This window comes from Hyperolius riggenbachi, chromosome 7 (assembly GCF_040937935.1).
Source record: "Hyperolius riggenbachi isolate aHypRig1 chromosome 7, aHypRig1.pri, whole genome shotgun sequence".
Classification (NCBI taxonomy): Eukaryota; Metazoa; Chordata; class Amphibia; order Anura; family Hyperoliidae; genus Hyperolius; species Hyperolius riggenbachi.
The window spans coordinates 249,766,256-249,787,720 of NC_090652.1; the positions used below are offsets into that span (position 1 = coordinate 249,766,256).

General features: G+C 44.3%; 1 protein-coding gene across 1 annotated transcript in view; it reads left to right on the top strand.

Moving 5' to 3' along the window:
• PDK1 (pyruvate dehydrogenase kinase 1) overlaps positions 1 to 21,465 on the top strand; it is a 64,134-nt gene that overhangs the window by 672 nt on the left and 41,997 nt on the right. Inside the window, 1 exon segment of the mRNA XM_068245484.1 lies at positions 13,851 to 13,992. Coding sequence (XP_068101585.1) covers positions 13,851 to 13,992 — 142 coding nt within the window.

Sequence of the window (21,465 nt, forward strand, 5' to 3'; positions counted from 1 at the left end):
TGGATCGGGGAATGCTCTGTGGTTGATTCACGGTCGCTGGGGATCCGTTGATTCATCTTCCATCGAGTACATAGCTTAATGTGGTCAGTTGCATAATGCACGTGTTAAAATGAGTGTGAACTGCAACGTAGACTGGACATATACTTCAATGCAAAGCCTGCATGCAGCAAGTTAGAATAACATGATCAGTTACTGTGAACAGACCCATAGAATTTTATGGGCAGTAAGTTGACATGCAGATTTTTCTGCAACACAACTGAGCACTGTGAACCTAGCCTTAGGCTCACCAATCTGGTAAACTGGTCCAAGGGCTCGTTCGCACACAAGCAATGGCAGCGACGTATTGCTGGCCAACATGCCAGAAAATAGCCGTTTGATTGGATTGAATGGGTTTTACTTCTTTGATACCTGTTATCTTATATCTGGTACACACCATGCAATTTCATGTGAGGTCAACGGGCTGAAATGATAATTTTGGACGGGTCAGATCAGGTTTCCGTTCATTTCTGTGCAGAAGTTATCGGAAGCCTGATTGGACCTGTTCGAAGTTATTGATTCGACCCGGCCATCTGACAGGTCATTGCATAGTGTGTACCAGGCATTGGCAGTGGTGTAGAATTCTGTCAGCCCCTTGTGTAGAGAAAATGGTATACCCTCCCCACCAACCCCTAATGCAACCTAAAGGTGAGCACAGGTTATTTAATTCTAAAATATATGTACTGTATTTCAATACAATGCTGCATCTTCCATGGATTAGTTTAGTGGAATCCAGCATCTGTATGCTGCCAAGTGTGGCACCCCACTGGGAACAAACGCTGACAGTTCCCCTTGCCAGATCTTTAATATTTCTTTCCTGCTCCCGCGACTATGAAAAGGGGCACCTCAGACATATCCTCTATTCTTCCAAAATCACTTTGAATAGGTACTAAACATTTTGAAAGGACAACACAAGGGGTTCTCTCAAGTCCTTACTGATACTCTTTACTTCATGTGATGTAGGTATTAGCCCCAGAACAATGACTAGTCCAGTATGCTGCAGTGTGAGTGAAATAACGTTACTAATAACAGGATGGTCATTGCAGGAGAGACCATGGATTTGAGGTTGCCAAGCCAAGTGGCTGGGTGTGGATGTTCAGATATTGGATCAAAGTTGCCTAGTCCCTTGCTTTATGGTTAGATTATACAATTCTGTGATGTCAGTGGCGGCATGCCCTCTGAGCTCCTGGGCCAGCAATGCTCAGGAAAAGGGAGTGATCAAGCAGGTTGGAAATTCTCTTCTTGTTTCGCTGCCTAGTGCTGAAGATGCCCCCTTATCTAGCCAATGAGATGTTCATTTTTCTGGCTTGCATGAGAAATGTAATGCAAATTGTATGTAGGCTAGTGAAATCTAATTCCTGCAGATTTGAATTGGCCCAAATCCAAACTACAGTATATACATTTTGCACACTGAAATATTAGCATCTTATTGACCATTTCTGTTTCTTGTTTAGTTGGCCACAGTACCTGGATTGTTTTTAGATCGTTCCTCCTCCAGCACTTACATCTGTGTCTGTAGGAGCCTGTGCTGAACATGGTAAAGTGCAGTACATAGCTGGAAACCAGGTGTACATAACCTCCCTGGCATTCAATTTCCTCAGGGTTTCTGTGTAAAAAGTGATCCAATTAATTTTCATAACCCTTTTTTCCTTTAACTTGCCAAAATGTGTCAAGCAAGGGTCTAGTATGCAGTGCAGGAGAGTATTGATGTGTATGCATATCAATACTGTTCACAGCATGTTTTGTATTGACATGAATACACGTCAATATTGCCAGGGAGGTTAAAATACAGAGGCATGAATGGACCCTTTTTATTTATTTGCATAAACATTATGTTAGTCTCATACAACTGAAGTTTGAGTATTTTTTTTTTTTTTATTATTACTGTATAGTGTTTTTTTCTTGTGTATATTTGCTCTCTTGCTTCAAAGGCTCTTTCACACTAGAGCCTAGTTTCGACGTTTTACAGCCAAGACCATAGTTTGCATTTTCCAAGGTAAAATAAAAGTCCATAGACTTTAATTTTACCTTTCACACCTAAAGCAGCTTTTTTGGGCGTTGCGTTTTGAAGCTCCCTGGAGCTTTTTCAAAGCTGTTTACAGCCGAAGTCGGCGTTTCGCATTTCAATGATTGTCAATGGAAAAGGCCAACTACAGCTTTTTTTACAGCTGTTTCAAAGCGTTTTACAGCTGACTTGTTTAAAAAAAATATATGATAATGTGAGCTGTAAAACGCTTTGAAAACGCTATGTATTGGCGTTAAGCAAAAGGCAGCGTTTTAGCCCTTTGCACCGCAGCCTCTAGTGTGAAAGAGCCCTAAGGATATATTTAAGTTGTGCTAGGAATATTTGTGTGCAAGGAAAAGAGCTATCTTTTTACTTGTCCCTTGTTGAGTGGGCTGTCAGTCTGCATCTGAAGTGTGGTGGGATAAGAAGATGGGACTAATTCTGGGTGCACACAATGCCATTTTCCGTTGGATTAACAGGAATTGGAGGATTATTTCCGTCATGTTCGATAACGGGATCGATTTTCCGAAGTTATTATGGGAAATTAGATCCCATTATTGTTCGGGAGCAGTTTAGACCTGTACACACGATGCCGCTTCCTATCAGATTACCCGTCGATCAGACAGGAAATTACATTGTGTGTACCCAGCATCAAGCTAAGCGCACTCTTTAAATAACTGTCATCTGAAACAATTGTTAGTGATTGTTTTGGGTGACAGCTTAGGCACAGGTGCTGTACAAACATGCTTCCAGTGGAACTGTGTGTTCTGTTTTATGGGAAGGGGAATTAGTAGCAGTGTGTGTGGCCCCACGTATTGTTAACACTAAATTATTGGCAACAGTCATCAGCAACACTGGTAGGCAACTGGTATTTGTTCAAAAAGCTACATAATTACCGGTAATTGGTTTTCTGTAAAGGTGGCCATACATTTATAGATTTGCAGCAGATTCGACCATCAGATAGATTTCTGTCAGATGCCTGTCAAGTCGAATCTGACAGGAATCTATCTGATGTGCCACACACTAGGAACAGATTTCCAATAGATTTCAGAATGAAATCTATTGAAAATCGATCTAAATGCATTATTGCACCATTAGATCCAATGCAACTCTATAGGGGCCCATACACTAGTCAATTTCATCCATCAATCGATTCTACAGAATCGATCAATCAGAAATCGTTTTTTTCCAAATGGATCGATTTGTGCCCGGTTTCGATTTATTTGATCTGACAGGATGGAAGATCTAGGTTGATCTGCTGCTGGCAGCAGATCGATGGCCCACAGAGTTGCATTGGATCTAATGGTGCAATAATGCATTTAGATCGATTTCCAATAGATTTCATTCTAAAATCTATTGAAAATCTGTTCCTAGTGTGTGGCACACATCAGATAGATATCTGTCAGATTCAACCTGACAGGCATCTACCAGAAATCTAACTGATGGTCGAATATGTTGCAAATCTATGAGTGTATGGCCACCTTATGGCCCATCGATCTGCTGCCAGCAGCAGATCGACCTAGATTTTCCATCCTGTCAGATCAAATTTAACGAAATGGGCTGCAAATCGATTGATTTGCCGATTAGAAAGAATTGATTTCTGATCGATCGATGGCTGAAATCGACCAGTGTATGGGCCCCTTAAAGAAAATCTGTAATGAAAAAACCTCCCCTGGGGGGTACTCACCTCGGGTGGGGGAAGTCTCCGGATCCTATTGAGGCTTACCCCATCCTCATCGGTCCCACGGCGACGGCGAAAATCCTCCCGAAGCAGCGGCGATGTAAATATTTACCTTTTGGCTCCAGCGCAGGCGCAGTATCCGCTCTTCCCACGGAGATAGGCGAAAATAGCCGATCTCCGCCGGGCCGCTCTACTGCGCAGATAGATCAAATTTAACGAAATCGGCTGCAAATCGATTGATTTGCTGATTAGAAAGAATTGATTTGCAGCCGATTTACTATATCCAGAGTCAGTCGCGTAGGGGCAGAACAAGATTATACTGTACTCTGAGGATCCAAATGAGCTCCGCACCCCTTTAGGCTGGCATCTGTGATGAATGTTAGCTGCTACTGGTGAATCCAGAGAATTCTTTGTGACATATTCTGGGGTTGTAGCAACCACAATAGGGACTGACGGACCTATTCTGAAGGATGAAATGGCCCATCTAGGCGTTCTACTTTCCTGTCCCAGGACATCAAAATTGCCAACTGGAGAGAGTGGCTTCTGGCCTGAGCCCACCTGACAGCTGGCATGCAGGCCGTCAATCTTCCCAACAGGGACATTGCCTGTCTGTGTTTTTTTTTTTTTTCTCGAATTCAGAAATGTTGCAATCGGGTGTTCTATCTGTACAATCTTGTTTTCTGTCTGCTCCTCAGAATCCAGGAGAATCCCCAGAACTTTTGTACATTGATCAACCAACTTAGTTTTGAGAATGTTTGCGTAACCGTCACAGTGTCCTGTTGCAGGTCTTTCTTGGAATCGCAATTAGCAACATGTCGTTTGGATATGGTACAAAATTGATTTTCTTTTTTTCAGTCTGTGAAAAGCAGCTACCTCCACCATCACCTTGGTGAATTTCTTCGGTGCTGAGGTCAACCCAAAGGGAAGAGCTGTAAACTGAAGAGGCATAAATGAGCTCTTTAACTAAACTGCTGCTCTAAGAAATTTCTGAGAGATTGTCTGATTGGGATATACGGTACATCTGATAGGTCTGTGGATGCCAGGAAAGCTTTTCTGTCAGAGGAATAGCCGTGGTTACTGATTCCATCTTGAAAAATTTGAACACCAGCGTTGCGTAATATGTTGGCGCTTTATAAATACAATAAATAAATAATTTGTTTAGGTCTTTCAGGTTTAAATATCAACCTGAGTTTTCTGTTCGTTTTCCATTCATATCGTGGCTGTGCGATCCCACATGCGTAGTAAGCCAGAGCCGCTCGTGTACAAGCAGAACTGTGCTACTACATACAGTTGCTTGCTAAAGTATGTGGCCCCCTTGAAGTTTTCCACATTTTGTCACATTACTGCCACAAGCCTGAATCAATTTTTTTGGAATTCCACGTGAAAGACCAATACAAAGTGGTGTACACAGGAGAAGTGGAATGAAAATCATACATGATTCCAAACATTTTTTACAATTAAATAACTGCAAAGTAGTGTGTGCGTAATTATTCAGCCCCCTTTGGTCTGCGTGTAGTCAGTTGCCCATAGACATTGCCTGATGAGTGCTAATGACTAAATAGAGTGCACCTGTGTGTAATCTAATGTCAGTACAAATACACTGCTCTGTGACGACCTCAGAGGTTGTCTAAGAGAATATTGGGAGCAACAACACCATGAAGTCCAAAGAACACACCAGACAGGTCAGGGATAAAGTTATTGAGAAATTTAAAGCAGGCTTAGTTTACAAAAAGTAGGAGAAGAAATTAGTTAGCACTCCAGCTTCTCAGTGAGCAAAATTTATTCTCAAGTCATATGTCAACACTCAAGTTAACAATTGTTTTGGGGCCATCAAGGGTCCCCTTCTTCAGAACAACCAGTTTCCTGGATGTTGCTTGGCATCCATGGTTCTGCACCCGAACATTATGGAAAGCTGTGCCTCTCCCTACCTCTTACTTTGTTAGTTTACAAAAAGATTTCCAAAGCCTTGAACATCCCACGGAGCACTGTTCAAGCGATCATTCAGAAATGGAAGGAGTATGGCACAACTGTAAACCTACCAAGGCAAGGCCGTCCACCTAAACTCACAAGTCGAACAAGGAGAGCGCTGATCAGAAATGCAGTCAAGAGGCCCATGGTGACTCTGGACGAGCTGCAGAGATCTACAGCTCAGGTGGGGGAATCTGTCCATAAGACAACTATTAGTCATGCACTGCACAAAGTAGTCCTTTATGGAAGAAAAAAGCCATTGTTAACAGAAGAGCATAAGAAGTCCCGTCTGCAGTTTGCCACAAGCCACGTAGGGGACACCGCAAACATGTGGAAGAAGGTGCTCTGGTCAGATGAGACCAAAATGGAACTTTTTGGCCAAAATGCAAAACGCTATGTGTGGCGGAAAATTAACACTGCACATCATTATGAACACACCATCCCCGCTGTCAAATATGGTGGTGGCAGCATCATGCTCTGGGGGTGCTTCTCTTCAGCAGGGACAGGGAAGCTGGTCAAAGTTGATAGGAAGATGGATGGAGCCAAATACAGGGCAATCTTGGAAGAAAACCTCTTGGAGTCTGCAAAAGACTTGAGACTGGGGTGGAGGTTCACCTTCCAGCAGGACAACGACCCTAAACCTAAAGCCAGGGCAACAATGGAATGGTTTTAAAACAAAACATATCCATGAGTTAGAATGGTCCAGTCAAAGTCCGGATCTAAATCCAATCAAGAATCTGTGGCAAGATCTGAAATCCGCTGTTCACAAACGCTGTCCAACTAATCTGACTGAGCTGGAGCTGTTTTGCAAAGAAGAATGGGCAAGGATTTCACTCTCTAGATGTGCAAAGCTGGTAGAGACATACCCAAAAAGACTGGCAGCTGTAATTGCAGAAAAAGGTGGTTCTACAAAGTTCTCAGGACTCAGGGGGCTGAATAATTACGTACACCCCACTTATTATTATTTTTTTTACATGTTTGGAATCATGTATGATTTTCGTTCCTCTTCTCACGTGTACACCACCACTTTGTGTTGGTCTTTCACGTGGAATTCCAATAAAATTGATTCATGTTTGTGGCAGTAATGTGACAAGATGTGGAAAACTTCAAGGGGCCCGAATACTTTTGCAAACCACTGTACATGCACGGCTGCTCTCATATCAGAGGAGGAGAGTGGCCCCGATCTGGAGCGGAGCCGTGCTCAGTGATGGAGGGACATCCTCAAAAGGTTCCCGAGGCTTCCCTCTGTTCAGGTAAGTATATAATTTTGATCCCAAGCTTCTGCTCTGGATCACTTTAAATAAAGTTAATTATACTTGCCTAGTATTCTGATGTCTGGCTTCTGCCCATAGCCACACCCCCTAGCAGAAGAGATCACATGTGCCTCTCCGATTCCTAGTGGGTTCCATCCCTTACAGACTACCCAGCAAGCTCATGGTGAATCAGAATTATTAGGAATGTGTAAAAATGGCCACAAAGCTATGGACTCATTCCCATAGCCTTTTAGTAGCAAAGCGCTTTCTCTATTCCTAGAAAACATAAACGCTATGGAATGCGCTTTAGTGGGTCCTTAGGCTTAGGAGCAGCACACATTCTTATCCTTTTTGTCTTTTTTTTTTTTTTTTTTTCTAGATTGCTGGAAAATATTTGGGCAGAAATATACAGCAATCACTTGTATGGGTAGTTTGTGTCTAGCCATCCATTCACCTCTTCTGTGCTGTGTAATGTTATGCTGAATGCTTGCTATAGCAAGACAAAGCACTGGTGTGTTATTACGTAGGATTCCTTATCTTTACTTTGCAAGTGAACTTTCTGAATAGGTTCAACTTTGTTCCAATTTCTCCAGCATCTACAGTATGTATTAGATCACCAGAGAATAAATAGCAGCCATGCATTGCCTCTGGCTGTCTGCTTGAAGGGCAAGCAGTTGGCCTAGTTTCTGATCAGTTTTCAGCGTGTTTTGCAGCTCAGGTCCACAAGTTGAAAAATAGGAGTTCTGTGGTAATTGGGGCACAAGTGAAGGTTACGTGGAGATGTCCCTATTTAGACTTTTGCAACAGAACTACACAGGTTAGCAGTCACAGGACCTTACTGCTGCAGGTGAAAAAGCATCACATTTCAATTCCTGTTTGCTGACATTTCAGGCACTACACTGCCAAGTAATTAAGTGCCCATTTACACTGAGGTGATTTGCTGGTGTTTACCACCAACTGCCAGCGTTAGCTAGCGCTTTACAAAGCGTTACTGGAATTAAAAGTATATGGCCATGATCGCTGGCAATTTGCGATAAACACAAATGTGGTGTATGCATCGGTCTAGAGCGGTTGCGAAAGAAATGTAAAGAAAATGCAAATCTCTCGCTCAATCGCATGCTTTTATTGAACCCCCCCCCCACTCCCTTGTTGCAAAACACTATCGATTTTGTTGGCGTTTTACGATCCCCAGTGTGAATGGGCCCTAAAGCCATGGAGGTGGTAAAATTGGAATGTAAAAGTGTGTAAGGCTGCGGTGGTGCGATCATTTGTCGATGGGCTTGTGTGGGTCTAAGCGCTGGAACGGCGAGGTGGAGGCAGACTGAAATGAGTACCCATTTGGGACAATTTTTTTTTTCACTACAGGTACATTTATAATTATCTATTACATTGTCAATATGATCCAGACAAATGCTGTAATCTTTTACTATTTGCTGGGATTGCTAAGCTGGTGAGTTGGGCCTCTTTTCCACGAGCAGCTGAACTGCATGCTCAGCAAGCAGTTACTGTATATACTCAAGTATAAGTCTAGAAATGTAGGTCTGATTCACTTCATAAATGTATAGGGGTTGGCGTATACATTAGTCACCGGCAACACTGAGCACATTGAGCAATGTGTGTACTAATAGTGACATTCCCATTTGCAGCAATTTACTCAGTGGTAAGTGATACTTTGAGGAAAGGAAATGCCAAGAAAACACAGGTGTGAAAGTCCTGGCCACAACAATTAACAAGGAAGAGGGCAGGGGGGAAATACTGGGCTGCATAACATGGAGTGAATTTTTGCAGCACTTGGGGGGGCCTGGGGGAGGTATTGGCTGCAATGAAAGGACAGGAGGGGTTAATGGCTGCAATACTGTATGCAGTGCAGCCATTAACCCCCCCTGAGCCCCAAGTGCAGCCAATATTGGAGTCGACTTATACACTAGATCGACTTGTATTCGAGTATATACAGTACCAAGCAGCAGTAAGCAGTTGTCAGGTAGCAGTGAGCAGTTGTGAGGGTTTGAGAGGCATTTCACTGCCTATCAACTGCCTGTGGAAAAGAGGTCTTATGCTGGGTACACACGATGAGATTTCCCGTTCGATTTTCGGATCGATTCGATTATTTCAAACATGTTCGATTGGATTTCGATCGTTTTTTCCGTCGATTTTTGCATACCTATCATGAAAAAAAACGATCGAAATCCAATCGAACATGTTTGAAATAATCGAATCGATCCGCAAATCGAACGGGAAATCTCATCGTGTGTACCCAGCATTAGGCCTCTTTTTTCTACCAGCAGTTGATAGGCAGTGAAAAGCATCTCAAAATCTTGCAACTGCTCACTGCTGCCTGGCAACTGCTTACACTGAGCACACAGTTCAACTGCCCGTGGAAAAGAGGCCTCAGGCTCCCTGCACACTGCATATCCGATTTGCGATTCCGATTTGCAATTCAGATTTTCCCTGAATGCTATCAACAGAAAAACGCATAAAAACGCAGCATGCAGTAACGATTAAAAATCGGAATCGCATGTAAAAAACGATTAAAAATCGGAATCATGTGCAGGGAGCCTTAGTATTTGTGATTGCAAGTTCTGTCAGTGTAGATTTCTTAATAAACCCAGATTGGACTAAATTAATTAAGCCTCATTCTAGGCAGAAATACTTCAGTTGAATAGTAGGGATGATCATTGAGATGCAAATCTGAGTTGTTGCAGGATTATGCAAATTTTGTATGCAGATTGAAAATGGACCAATTGCGTCCCGCCAAGGTGGACATCGCTTTGGTCCATAGGCAGGGGGCATAAATTTGCATAATCCTGCATCCATTTTGAATTACAGGTATTGCAGTACCCGATTTACAAACACCCGACTTATGAACGACCCGCCGATATGAACAGCCTGGATTCTGTGGGAACAAGTAGAAAAAAAATTTCAAATAGGACTTGCAGTTTTTGAGAAAATTGATTTTAAAATCTAAAAAAATGGCTTTTAAACATGTATGAGCAGCTACAAAGGACAGAGATGGCACAGAGGGGGACACTAGAGGCACAGAGGAGGTACAGGGGTCAGAGCCGGTACAGGGGACAGAGGAGGTACAGGGGACAGAGATGGCACAGAGGGAGGCACAGAGGAGGTACAGGGGACAGAGATGGCACAGAGGTACAGGGGACAGAGATGGCACAGAGGGGGGCACTGAGGAGGTACAGGGGACAGATGGCACAGAGGGGGACACTGGAGGCACAGAGGAGGTACAGGAGACAGAGATGGCAGAGAGGGGGGCACTGAGGAGGTACAGGGGACAGATGGCACAGAGGGGGACACTGGAGGCACAGAGGAGGTACAGGAGACAGAGATGGCACATAGGGGGGCACAGAGTGGGACACTGGAGGCACATAGGAGGTACAGGGGACAGAAATGGCACAGAGGGGGACACTGGTGGCACAGAGGAGGTACAGGAGACGGAGGTGGCACAGAGGGGGACACTGGAGGTACAGGGGACAGATGACACTGGAGGTACAGGTGACAGAGGGGGGCACTGGAGGCACAGAGTCGGTACAGGGGACAGAGATGGCACAGAGGGGGACACTGGAGGTACAGGGGACAGATGACACTGGAGGTACAGAGGAGGTACAGGGGACAGAGGGGGGCACTGGAGATGCAGAGGAGGTACAAGGGACATAGATGGCACAGAAGGGGACACTGAAGGCACAGAGTAGGTACAGGGGACAGAGGGGGACTCTGGAGGCACAGAGGAGGTAAAGGGGACAGAGATGGCACAGTATTCCGATTTAAAGGGGCACTACAGCGAAAAACTGTAAAATTTAAAATATGTGCAAACATATACAAATAAGAAGTACGTTTTGTCCAGAGTAAAATGAGCCATAAATTACTTTTCTCCTATGTTGCTGTCACTAACAGTAGGTAGTAGAAATCTGACAGAAGTGACAGGTTTTGGACTAGTCCATCTCTTTATAGGGGATTCTCAGGGATATATTTGTTTTCAAAACCACTTAGTGAATGGCAGTTGCTCTGTCCAACTGCCAAAAAACTGTGTTGCGCACAGGGAAGCTGGCCAGCATCATTGTCTAAATCATTTTTAGGAAATATCTTTATAAAGAATAAAAGCCTTGCTGAGAATCCCCTATAAAGAGATGGACTAGTCCAAAACCTGTCACTTCTGTCAGATTTCTACTACCTACTGTAAGTGACAGCAACATAGGAGAAAAGTAATTTATGGCTCATTTTACTCTGGAAAAAATGTACTTCTTATTTATATATGTTTGCACATATTTTAAATTTTACAATTTTTTGCTGTAGTGCCCCTTTAAGAACAGATTGCGGTTAAGGACGGACCTACAGTCCTTATTTCATTTGTTAACCGGAGACTATCGTTACATGGCATCTCATGTGACCATCCCGATTGAACAGCTTTTTCTGTCTGTGTAAACTAGGGCTTGTCACTGAGATGCAAATAGTTGGTGCAGGATTATGCAAATGATGTATGGAAATGGTATACATCTTGAAAAAGGGACCACTCTGCTCCTACCTCAGTTTTATTCGATTAGTGCATTTCATGTTGCATATATTTGCATAATTCTTCTTTAACTGTAGAAACTCCCTGACTAGGTGACCTCATAAATACATCTAATTTTTTTTTTCCCTCAAACTTGTTATAGACTGCCCAAATAAGAATCTGGGTTACATTGTAGAAAGAAGGGCACCCTTTGAGCAATTTGAGGACCTTTTTAATTTAGTATATGATAAAGCAAACTACCATTATAACGATAGCAATATCGCATTATATCGATAGCAATATTGTTACAGTTCTGTGACTGAAGCTTCACATTTTTGAAGCGCACGTGAACTGAGAGGGATATGGAGGCAAAGCTTTATTTCCTCTTAGGGTTATTTAAACGGAACCAGAGACGACCAGAGACAGAAAATGAGAAAAGATGTTATACATACCTGGGGCTTCCTCCAGCCCCATCAGCATGGATAGCTCCCTCGCTGCCATCCTCCGCTGCCTCTATCGCTACTACCGGGTACCGTCACTTCTGCCGGACGCGACCAGTTGTACGCATCCACCGGGCCTCCCTCCGTCTCACCGGCGCCTGCTTTATGCATGTGACGGCGCAGTATGGAGGGAGCACACTGCACTTGCGTCGACTGGCCCTGCCTTGCCGAAGTGACGGGACCCGGTACCGGCGATAGAGGCAGCGGAGGATGGTACGGGGTGTTAACACCACGTATGTCGAGTGCTGACACGCTGTGGTGTTACCTGGCAGCAGAGGACCGTGACCTGTTGAGTCTGAGCACGGCTGCGGCTGTGCTCAGGTCTGACTCCATGGGGTGGCCATCTGTCTAACACCAGTACCGAGCCCTAACGATCGCCCGGCCAGCTGACAGGCGGTGAATTCACTGCCTGGAAATGTGCAAATCCTCTACTGCCACCTGTGCTGCACCAACATCCAGGAGCAGAGAATACAGATGCCAGTAATCAAGGAAATGAAGGGAAACTCCGCTTCACCGTACTTGGGTGTAAAAGTCCAATTTTTATTATAGAAACATGAACACCAGTAGCATAAAAAGTTAGCTACCTTTTGCTGGTGTTCATGTTTCTCCAATAAACATTGGACTTTTATACCCTAGTATGGTGAAGCGGTGTTTCCCTACATCTCCTAGGATTCACTACCTGTCAGCTGCTGGTCTGAAAGAGTCCTTGCATTGCTGCACTGCAGCTGAAAAGTCACACCGTGCATTATAGCCGCAGGGCGGCCGAAGAAACGTAACGCACAAACTGCAGTGCATTACCGGTGATTCCCCGAAGTGCATGTGAATGTGTTAAAGGAGCCTTAAACAATGCACATTGCCTGGCTGTCCTGCTGATCCTGCCTCTTAGGCTTTTAGCCATAGACCCTGAACAAGCATGAAGATTACGGTAGGTATTTCTGACTGTATTAACCACGTGCTTGTTTCAGGTGGGTGATTCAGGCACTACTGCAGCCAAAGAGATCAGCAGGGCTGCCAGGCAACTGGTATTCAAAAGGAAATAAATATGACCGCCTCCGGCTTCAGGTACCCTTTAAAGTTACCCTTGACTATTCTGATCAATATAAACTGAGCTTATGATGATAAAATACTTCACCACAGGCTGTCTACTGTGCAAAGTGCATAACAACATTTAGGCCTCTTTCAGATGGTAGGCTGAACTGCACACCTCCCATCTGAAAGATGCCTAAATGTTGTCATACTTGTCAGGCCACCCACGAGTACCATTCGGGTGTAATGTAAATGCACCCAAACGGCAGAGAACAGTGACATGTCGAATCGAAACATTGTTTCCGCCAACGCTCAGATGTGACTCAATGGGGGGGGGGGGCTCCTGTCAAGCACCGGTACTGAGCACTAACAAGCACCCAGCCAGTGCAGGAGATTAGCTGACAGGCTGTGAATTCACTGCCTGCCAGCTGCCCATCCGAAAGAGGCCCTAGGCCTGATACCCACCAGCAGTACATTACTAAGCCATTTCTAAGCGCTTGTGCTTTGGAAAGCTCTTGCTAATGTACTGCATTGTAAAAAATCCCCCATAGCATTGCATTGGCAAGAGCTTTTCAAATCACCAGTGCTTGGAAAAGGCTGCTAGTGGGTTTGAGCCCTTACATCAGTTCCAGAGGTTGGAATAGATATATGAGAAACTAAAATGAAAGTGGCTGAGCTCATACATCACATTCAAGGACCATTAATGGGGACTGAAAGGGGAGGGTCTTTCTCCTGACATTAGGAGACTTTATTCTGACATTCCTTCTCTCTGGGGAGTAATAAATATACATTTCTGTGAAGAATCTATGTGGGAGCCAGTCTCTGCTCTAGATGAGTATATTAAAATGTGTTTTCTAATATTACATTTGTTTTCTTCCAGGGTCAGTAAATGCCTGTGAGAAGACATCATTCATATTTCTGCGACAGGAACTACCTGTGCGACTAGCAAATATCATGAAAGAAATTAACTTGCTTCCAGATAACCTCCTAAAGATGCCTTCTATAAAACTAGTGCAGAGCTGGTAAGAGAGCCTTCCACAGCACAATGCAATGAGGGGGGTCTTGTGAGGATTTCTGTACTATCGAACATTAGATGAAAAAATATAAATGGCTTGAAGGAAACTTGAATAAAGAGGATTATAGAAGGAGTGGGTTGCCATCACTACCAATGAGCACTTTGTTTAGAGGATTATACCTCTATACTAGCAAGGATGAAAGTGACAAAACTGAAGTGAGAGTAATATGGAGGCTTACGTATGTATTTCCAGGAACGTCCTTGGACAGCACCCCTGAGACCTGTCTCCCTCCCCACAATTGATGGACAGGAACTAGATTAGCATAAAAGATTTGCATCAATTAGGCAGACATATAAGCAGGGTGAAACCAGACCTCGTCAGTTGTTTTCTGTCCACCACCAGGAGCTGGATGAGAAGCTGGAGCCAACCATGTCCGTGGGACAGGAGCTGTGTAGCGGGGTTTCCTGGTTGTAGGCCGGTTAGTGTACTTGCCCAGGTTCCGTGCTGCACCTACTGGCTTCTCCATATCAGAAGGACTACATGCCGGACGCGTTCATAGCCCACTTCCGGATTGCGGATCGTGATCACGCGGGCAGACTGACGCCACCTCGACCCCGGAAGTACTTCCTGATTCGCCGCCCGGAGTCATGCGGCTGCTGATGCGGCTGCTGCATTTGCGGTCCCCACCCTCTGAGTCGGCGTGGCTGCTACGGATCGAGGGATGCGGAGACGGATGGTTCCGGGCGGCGGAAGAGGTATGAGCGAGGGGGACTATGTGTCATCTGACACTGTTTCTGTGGGAAATCTTTTAGAGACACCACAGGTAGAGGGGCGGTATTTCTTGGGCGGCCTATTTAAACTAAGCACATGGTCTCTGCATTATTACTTCGATCATGGACGCTGCCGCAGGACTTGGGTCTACTAGATCTGTGGAGCCTGGTTCCGATGCCTCTCTGGTAGGACATTGATATGAATCCTAACAGTTGTTTGCTGTAATACGCTTAAAGGGGCATATTCTGATTATACTTTCCCATCTGTTCTCTTGTAGCCCACTGTGCCTAAATCAGTTAAAGACAAGCCCGATTTACCTGATAAGGGAGAAAAGAGTGACAAGGGAAAGTCTACACAGAAATCGGATTATAAGAAGTGTGCTATATGTTCAGAGAGAATATCATCATCATCCTCAAGGCCTCTTTGCCGTAATTGTACTGATAAAATTGTTAAGAAGGAATCCCCTGTAATCTTCAAAGACCTTATGGGTTGGATGAAGTCTGAAATGGCAACTGCGATCCAAGTGATCAAGGAAGCTAACATTCCATCTAATATTCCATCAGATGTTAATCCTGCATCCCAGCCCTCAGCCTCTACTGCCTCTGAGGCAGCCCCTGTTCGGGTAGTTCCTTCTACGCTTGAACAAGAACCTGCAGAATCAGTCCCTACTCATAAAAGAAGGAGAGGAGAGGACTCGGCTGAGTCAGATTTATCTGAGGGTGAGGTAGCCATCTCCTCGTTAGAGGAGATCGGTTCTGAAGATGAACATACAGAGGATAAATTGCATAGGTTTGCTTTTCCCCCAGACTCTATGAAAATTTTTCTGAAAGCAATGCATGATACTATGGGGATAAAACCTGACGAAAAGACTCTTACTCCATTAGATCAGATGTATGTAGGTCTATCTGACCCTGAGACTGTTTATATACCTGTTCACGGTGCCCTAAAGAATATTGTTAAACGAGAGTGGGATAATCCTGAGAGAAGAGCCTTCTGGCCAAAATCCCTATCTAAAAAGTATCCATTTAATCCAGAAGATCAGAAGTTCTGGGGTACAGCCCCAAAACTTGATCCCTCATTATCCAAACTGTCTAGGAGGTCAGACCTTCAGTTTGAAGATTTTGGTAACCTCAGGGATCCCATAGACAAGAAAATGGACAACATTTTAAGGAGAGCATGGGAGTCGTCTACTCTAACTTTAAAACCAGCAGTAGCATCCACAGCAGCAGCTAGGTCTCTGAAGGTCTGGTTATTGAATACACAATCCCGCATTGCTTCAGGAGTACCCAGGGAAGAGATACTTAAAGATTTTGATAATTTGTTGCATGGAGCTAATTATCTTTCAGATGCAGCAGACGACACAGTACGACTAACAGCTCGAACTTCAGCCCTGGTGAATACATCAAGGAGAGGCATTTGGGTAAAGACCTGGCAAGGTGACACGTCTTCTAAATCAAAATTATGTGGGATCCCTTGTGAGGGTGAGTTCCTGTTCGGATCCAAATTAGATGATATCCTAGAGAGATCAGCTGATAGGAAAAAGAACTTTCCATTTAAGAGGAGGAGTTTTCAAAGAAAGGGGTCCTTTCGAGACCAAAAGAAAGAGACTGACAGCAGGCCCCCCAATAAGAGACGTTGGGTCCCAAATAAAACACAGCGTTCTAAGCCCAATTTTTCCTCCAATTTCTCCTCTAATCCAACCTCACAGCCCCCTAGACAATGACGCCAGGCTTCCAGTGGGGGGCAGAATTGCGCTCTTCTACGAAAAATGGGAATCCATTTCTCAAAACAAGTGGCTACTAAACATAATTCTGGAAGGGTACAAGATCGAGTTCTCAGACCACCCTCCAAGTCAGTTCTTCCTAACACCATCTCCAAAGGATTCAATCAAAGATCTAGCTTTAAAGACAGAGGTGTCCTCACTGTTAGAAAAGAAAGTAATCAGATTAGTCCCAAAGTGCCAGCAGTATCAGGGTTTTTAATCACCAGTGTTCCTTGTAAAAAAAACCCAGGGTCAATACAGATTCATCCTGAACTTAAAGAGATTAAACATGTCAATAAGATATCGGAAGTTCAGAATGGACAATGTTCGCAGCGTAATAAATCTGCTTCAACATCAATGTTACATGTCTTCTCTAGACCTCAAGGATGCATACCTGCACATACCAATTCATCTGGAATCTCAGAGGTATCTGCAGTTTGCCCTGATGCTACAAGGAGAGGTAAGACACTATCAGTTTCTTGCCCTCCCCTTTACTATGTGAGATCTTGGCGGTTCTTAGACTACAATCTATTCACATTATCGCCTATCTAGATGATCTTTTGATCTGGGGTCCATCCTTTGAGTCTGTGCATGCTCAAGTGAATGTCTGCTTAGACTTTCTTCAATCCTTGGGATGGTTAATTGGGAAAAGTCCTCTCTTACTCCCTGTCAATCTATGGAATATTTGGGTTTCACTATATCTTCTCTTGCTAACCTGGTGATTCTGCCCTAGAGAAAAATATCTGCCATTCTAAGATGTGTTCTTTCTTTCCAGGAAATGAAATCAGTCACACTAAAGCAGCCCATACACTCAGCCGATTTTCTGGACGATCGATCGATCGCGGTCGATCGATCGATCGATCGATCGCAAATCGGTTGGCCGATCGACCGATCGACGGCCGATTTCGATCGATTTCGATGGATTTCCATCGAACTAGCAGGGTGGAAAATTTAGGTCGATCTGATGAGATTGCTTATCAGTTTGCATTGGCCTTAATGGAAATCTGATGGCAAAAAAATGCCATCAGATCGAATTTCAACAGATTTCAAACTGAAATCTGTTGGAATTCTATCCTGGTAAAAAATGTTCTAAAAACGCATCAGATAGATCATCAGATGCATTTCTTATCTGTCTGCTGCCAATCTGACGAGTGTATGGGCACCTTAAGGAAAGCTATGGCACTGCTGGGATTACTAACCTCTTCACTTCCCGCGGTTCAGTGGGGACAGCTGCACGCCAGGACTCTTCAACATTGGATTTTAAGGAGTTGGAATCGGAAGAAGGAATCTTTAGACAAGTCTGTCATCATTCCTCAGAGAGTCAAGAGATCGCTGGATTGGTGGTTGAGGCCTCCTCATCTCTCGAAAGGAAATCTGTGGAACTTTCCCTCAGAGACTGTTATAACGACAGACGCGAGCGCCTGGGGATGGGGAGCCCATCTAGGCACATCCCCAGCTCAGGGAACTTGGTCAGAACACTTACGATCATCAAACAACAGAGAACTTCAGGCAGTATGGGAGGCTTTGCAACACTTCCAGGACCAGATAAGACAGACTCATGTCACGATTCGAACAGACAACAACACAGTTGTGGCATATCTAAACAGGCAAGGGGGAACAAGGAGCCGATCCCTTTACTTACAAGCAGATCAGATTTTGAGATGGTCCGAGATGAACTTGAAGTCCCTGAAAGCTCTACATCTGAAGGGAACATTAAATCAGCTGGCAGACTTCCTGAGTCGATCCCCTCTTCACCAGGACGAATGGTCTCTAAACGAGGAGGTATTTCAGGAGATCACAGAGCAATGGGGTCATCCAGTCCTGGATCTCTTTGCACGAAGGAACAACAAGAAGTGCCCGATGTTCTGCTCCCTGTGTCCACAGGACAAGCCCTTGGCGGTAGACGCATTCTCAATAAAATGGAGTCCAGGACTAATGTATGTTTTCCCTCCTCTATGTCTAATACCTCGGGTTCTCAGCAGGATATGCCAGGATCAAGCAAAAGCAATAGTAATAGTACCATACTGGCCAAAGAGACCCTGGTTTACTCTTCTAAGGAGCTTATCTACAGTAGATCCAATTTGTCTTCAGATGCGGCCAGACCTTCTTCTTCAGGGTCCAGCATTTCATCCCAATCTGCAGATGCTTCATCTTTCCGCATGGAGCCTGAATGGAGGTTATTAAAGAACAGAGGTTTTTCAAACAAGCTTTCAGAGACTTTATTGCAAAGTAGGAAAAAAGTCACAAGGCAAATCTATGGAAAGGTCTGGAATGTGTACAATGAATGGTGTTTTCAGAATTCAAGAGAAGTGAGTTCTTCCCTTTCGGTTCTCGAGTTCCTGCAAGATGGTTATGAAATGGGGCTCAGCACAAGCACTTTGAAGGTTCACACATCCGCCCTTAGTGTGTTTCTGGAAAGGAGACTAGCAGAGGAAGAATACTTTGTCCGTTTTTTCAGAGCTCTAAAACGTCTTAGACCGTTTGTTCAATGTAAGATGCCTTCTTGGGACCTCAACACAGTACTTCAGGCCTTGTGTGAAGCCCCCTTCGAACCTCTGGAGGAGGTCTCGGACAAGATATTAACCCTTAAAACAGCCTTCCTAATAGCAATCACTTCCGCCAGGAGAATTTGTGAACTTCAGGCCCTTTCAGTGAAGGAACCGTATTGTGTAATTTCAGGAGACCGAATAACTCTGCGTCTCGACACCTCTTTTCTGCCTAAGGTAGTCTCAAGATTTCATAGATCTCAAGAAATATTTCTGCCCTCATTTTGTAATAATCCTTCAAACAGCAAGGAACAGAGACTTCATTGCCTCGATGTGAGAAGAACTGTATTAACATACATTGAAAGATCCAGTTTATGGAGAAAGTCAGATGCTCTGTTTGTTTTATTTGGAGGAAAATTCAGAGGAAAACAGGCTTCAAAGAGCTCGATCGCCAGATGGATAAGACAAACTATTGCTTTAGCCTATTCTCGCCAGGGGAAGATCCTATCCTCATCTGTGAAGGCACATTCTACAAGAGCAGTATCAGCATCTTGGGCAGAGAAGGCAGGAGCCACGATTGAGCAGATCTGTAGAGCGGCTACCTGGTCTAGTCAAAATACATTCGTAAAACACTATAGACTAGATGTCTTAGCAAGCTCAGACTTGACATTTGGTAGAAAAGTGTTACAAGCAGTTGTCCCCCCCCCTAAATTATATGGTCTTGTCTATCGTCTCAGGGGTGCTGTCCAAGGACGTTCCTGGAAAGACACTAATTACTTACGGTAACGTCTTTTCCAGTAGTCCGAAGGACAGCACCCTTGCGACCCACCCTTTATTCTATTAAAACATATTTTTTTGGAAGCATTACATAATGGTGTTGTCTTTTTTATTACTGACGAGGTCTGGTTTCACCCTGCTTATATGTCTGCCTAATTGATGCAAATCTTTTATGCTAATCTAGTTCCTGTCCATCAATTGTGGGGAGGGAGACAGGTCTCAGGGGTGCTGTCCTTCGGACTACTGGAAAAGACGTTACCGTAAGTAATTAGTGTCTTTCCTATTAAACAATGCAAATTGCCTGCTGATCATCTGCCTCTTATACTTTTAGCCTTAGAGCCTGAACAAGTATGCAGATCAGGTGTTCTGACTGAAATCTGACCGATTAGCCACATGCTCGTTTCAGGTGTGTGATTCAGACACTAATCATGCCTAAAAGATCAGCAGGTCAGCCAGGCAACTGGTATTGTTTAAGGCAGGGAGCATAGTTTGCAGAACCGCGTGCATTTCCCAGGGGTGGGGGAAATGCACGCAAAATCGCACATAATGAAAGTCTATGGACGGCAGTACAAAATGCTGTAGCTATCTGCGCAATTTGCTGCCTATTTTTGCTACTGCTATGTGAATTGTATGCAATGGTTTCCTATGGCAGAAATGGATCCTATGCACTTTTAATGAAATAAATATGGTACTGTTGTTTTTTTTTTGTTTTTATTTTTTTTTATTTTTCCTCCCTCTATTGAAAACCGCAAATGCAACAAAAACGGCAAGTGTACTCCAAACCTTTAGGGAATTAAAGTTGACAGCCACCATATGCCTCTCACTTCAGGTTCCCTTTAATGTACTTATTTCTTGATTAGAAATAAACCCCTCCTACTCACTCTATTCCCACCCCTGTACCTACCTGGCTAACACCATAATGTGCTGCATGTGACAGATACTCAACCTTCCCATTCCTGCATTACTGTGTATGGCTCTACCTGGCTAACACCATAACGTGCTGCATGTAACGGACACTCAACCTTCCCATTCCTGCATTACTGTGTATGGCTCTACCTGGCTAACACCATAACGTGCTGCGTGTGACAGATACTCATCCTTCCCATTCCTGCATTACTGTGTATGGCTCTACCTGGCTAACACCATAACGTGCTGCGTGTGACAGATACTCATCCTTCCCATTCCTGCATTACTGTGTATGGCTCTACCTGGCTAACACCATAACGTGCTGCGTGTGACAGATACCAAACCTTCCCATTCCTGCATTACTGTGTATGTCTCTACCTAGCTAACACCATAACGTGCTGCGTGTAACGGACACTCAACCTTCCCATTCCTGCATTACTGTGCATGGCCCAGTGCACACCGAGCGGTTTTTGGAGCGATCCGCCGGCCGCATCCGCCTATAAAAACGCTTATCTAATGTATTGCAATGGGATGGTGCACACCGGCGGTTTGCGGTTTTTGCCAAGCCGCAAACGCGCCTCCTGCTGCGCGTTTGCGGTTTTCGGAAGCGTTTCGTCCTCAATGTAAAGTATAGGAAAAACGCAAACCACTCTGAAAAACGCTAGTTCAGAGCGATTTGCCAGGCATTTTTGTTACAGTAGCTGTTCAGTAACAGCTTTTACTGTAACAATATGTGTAATCTGCTACACAAAAACGCACCCAAAACCGCTAGGTATG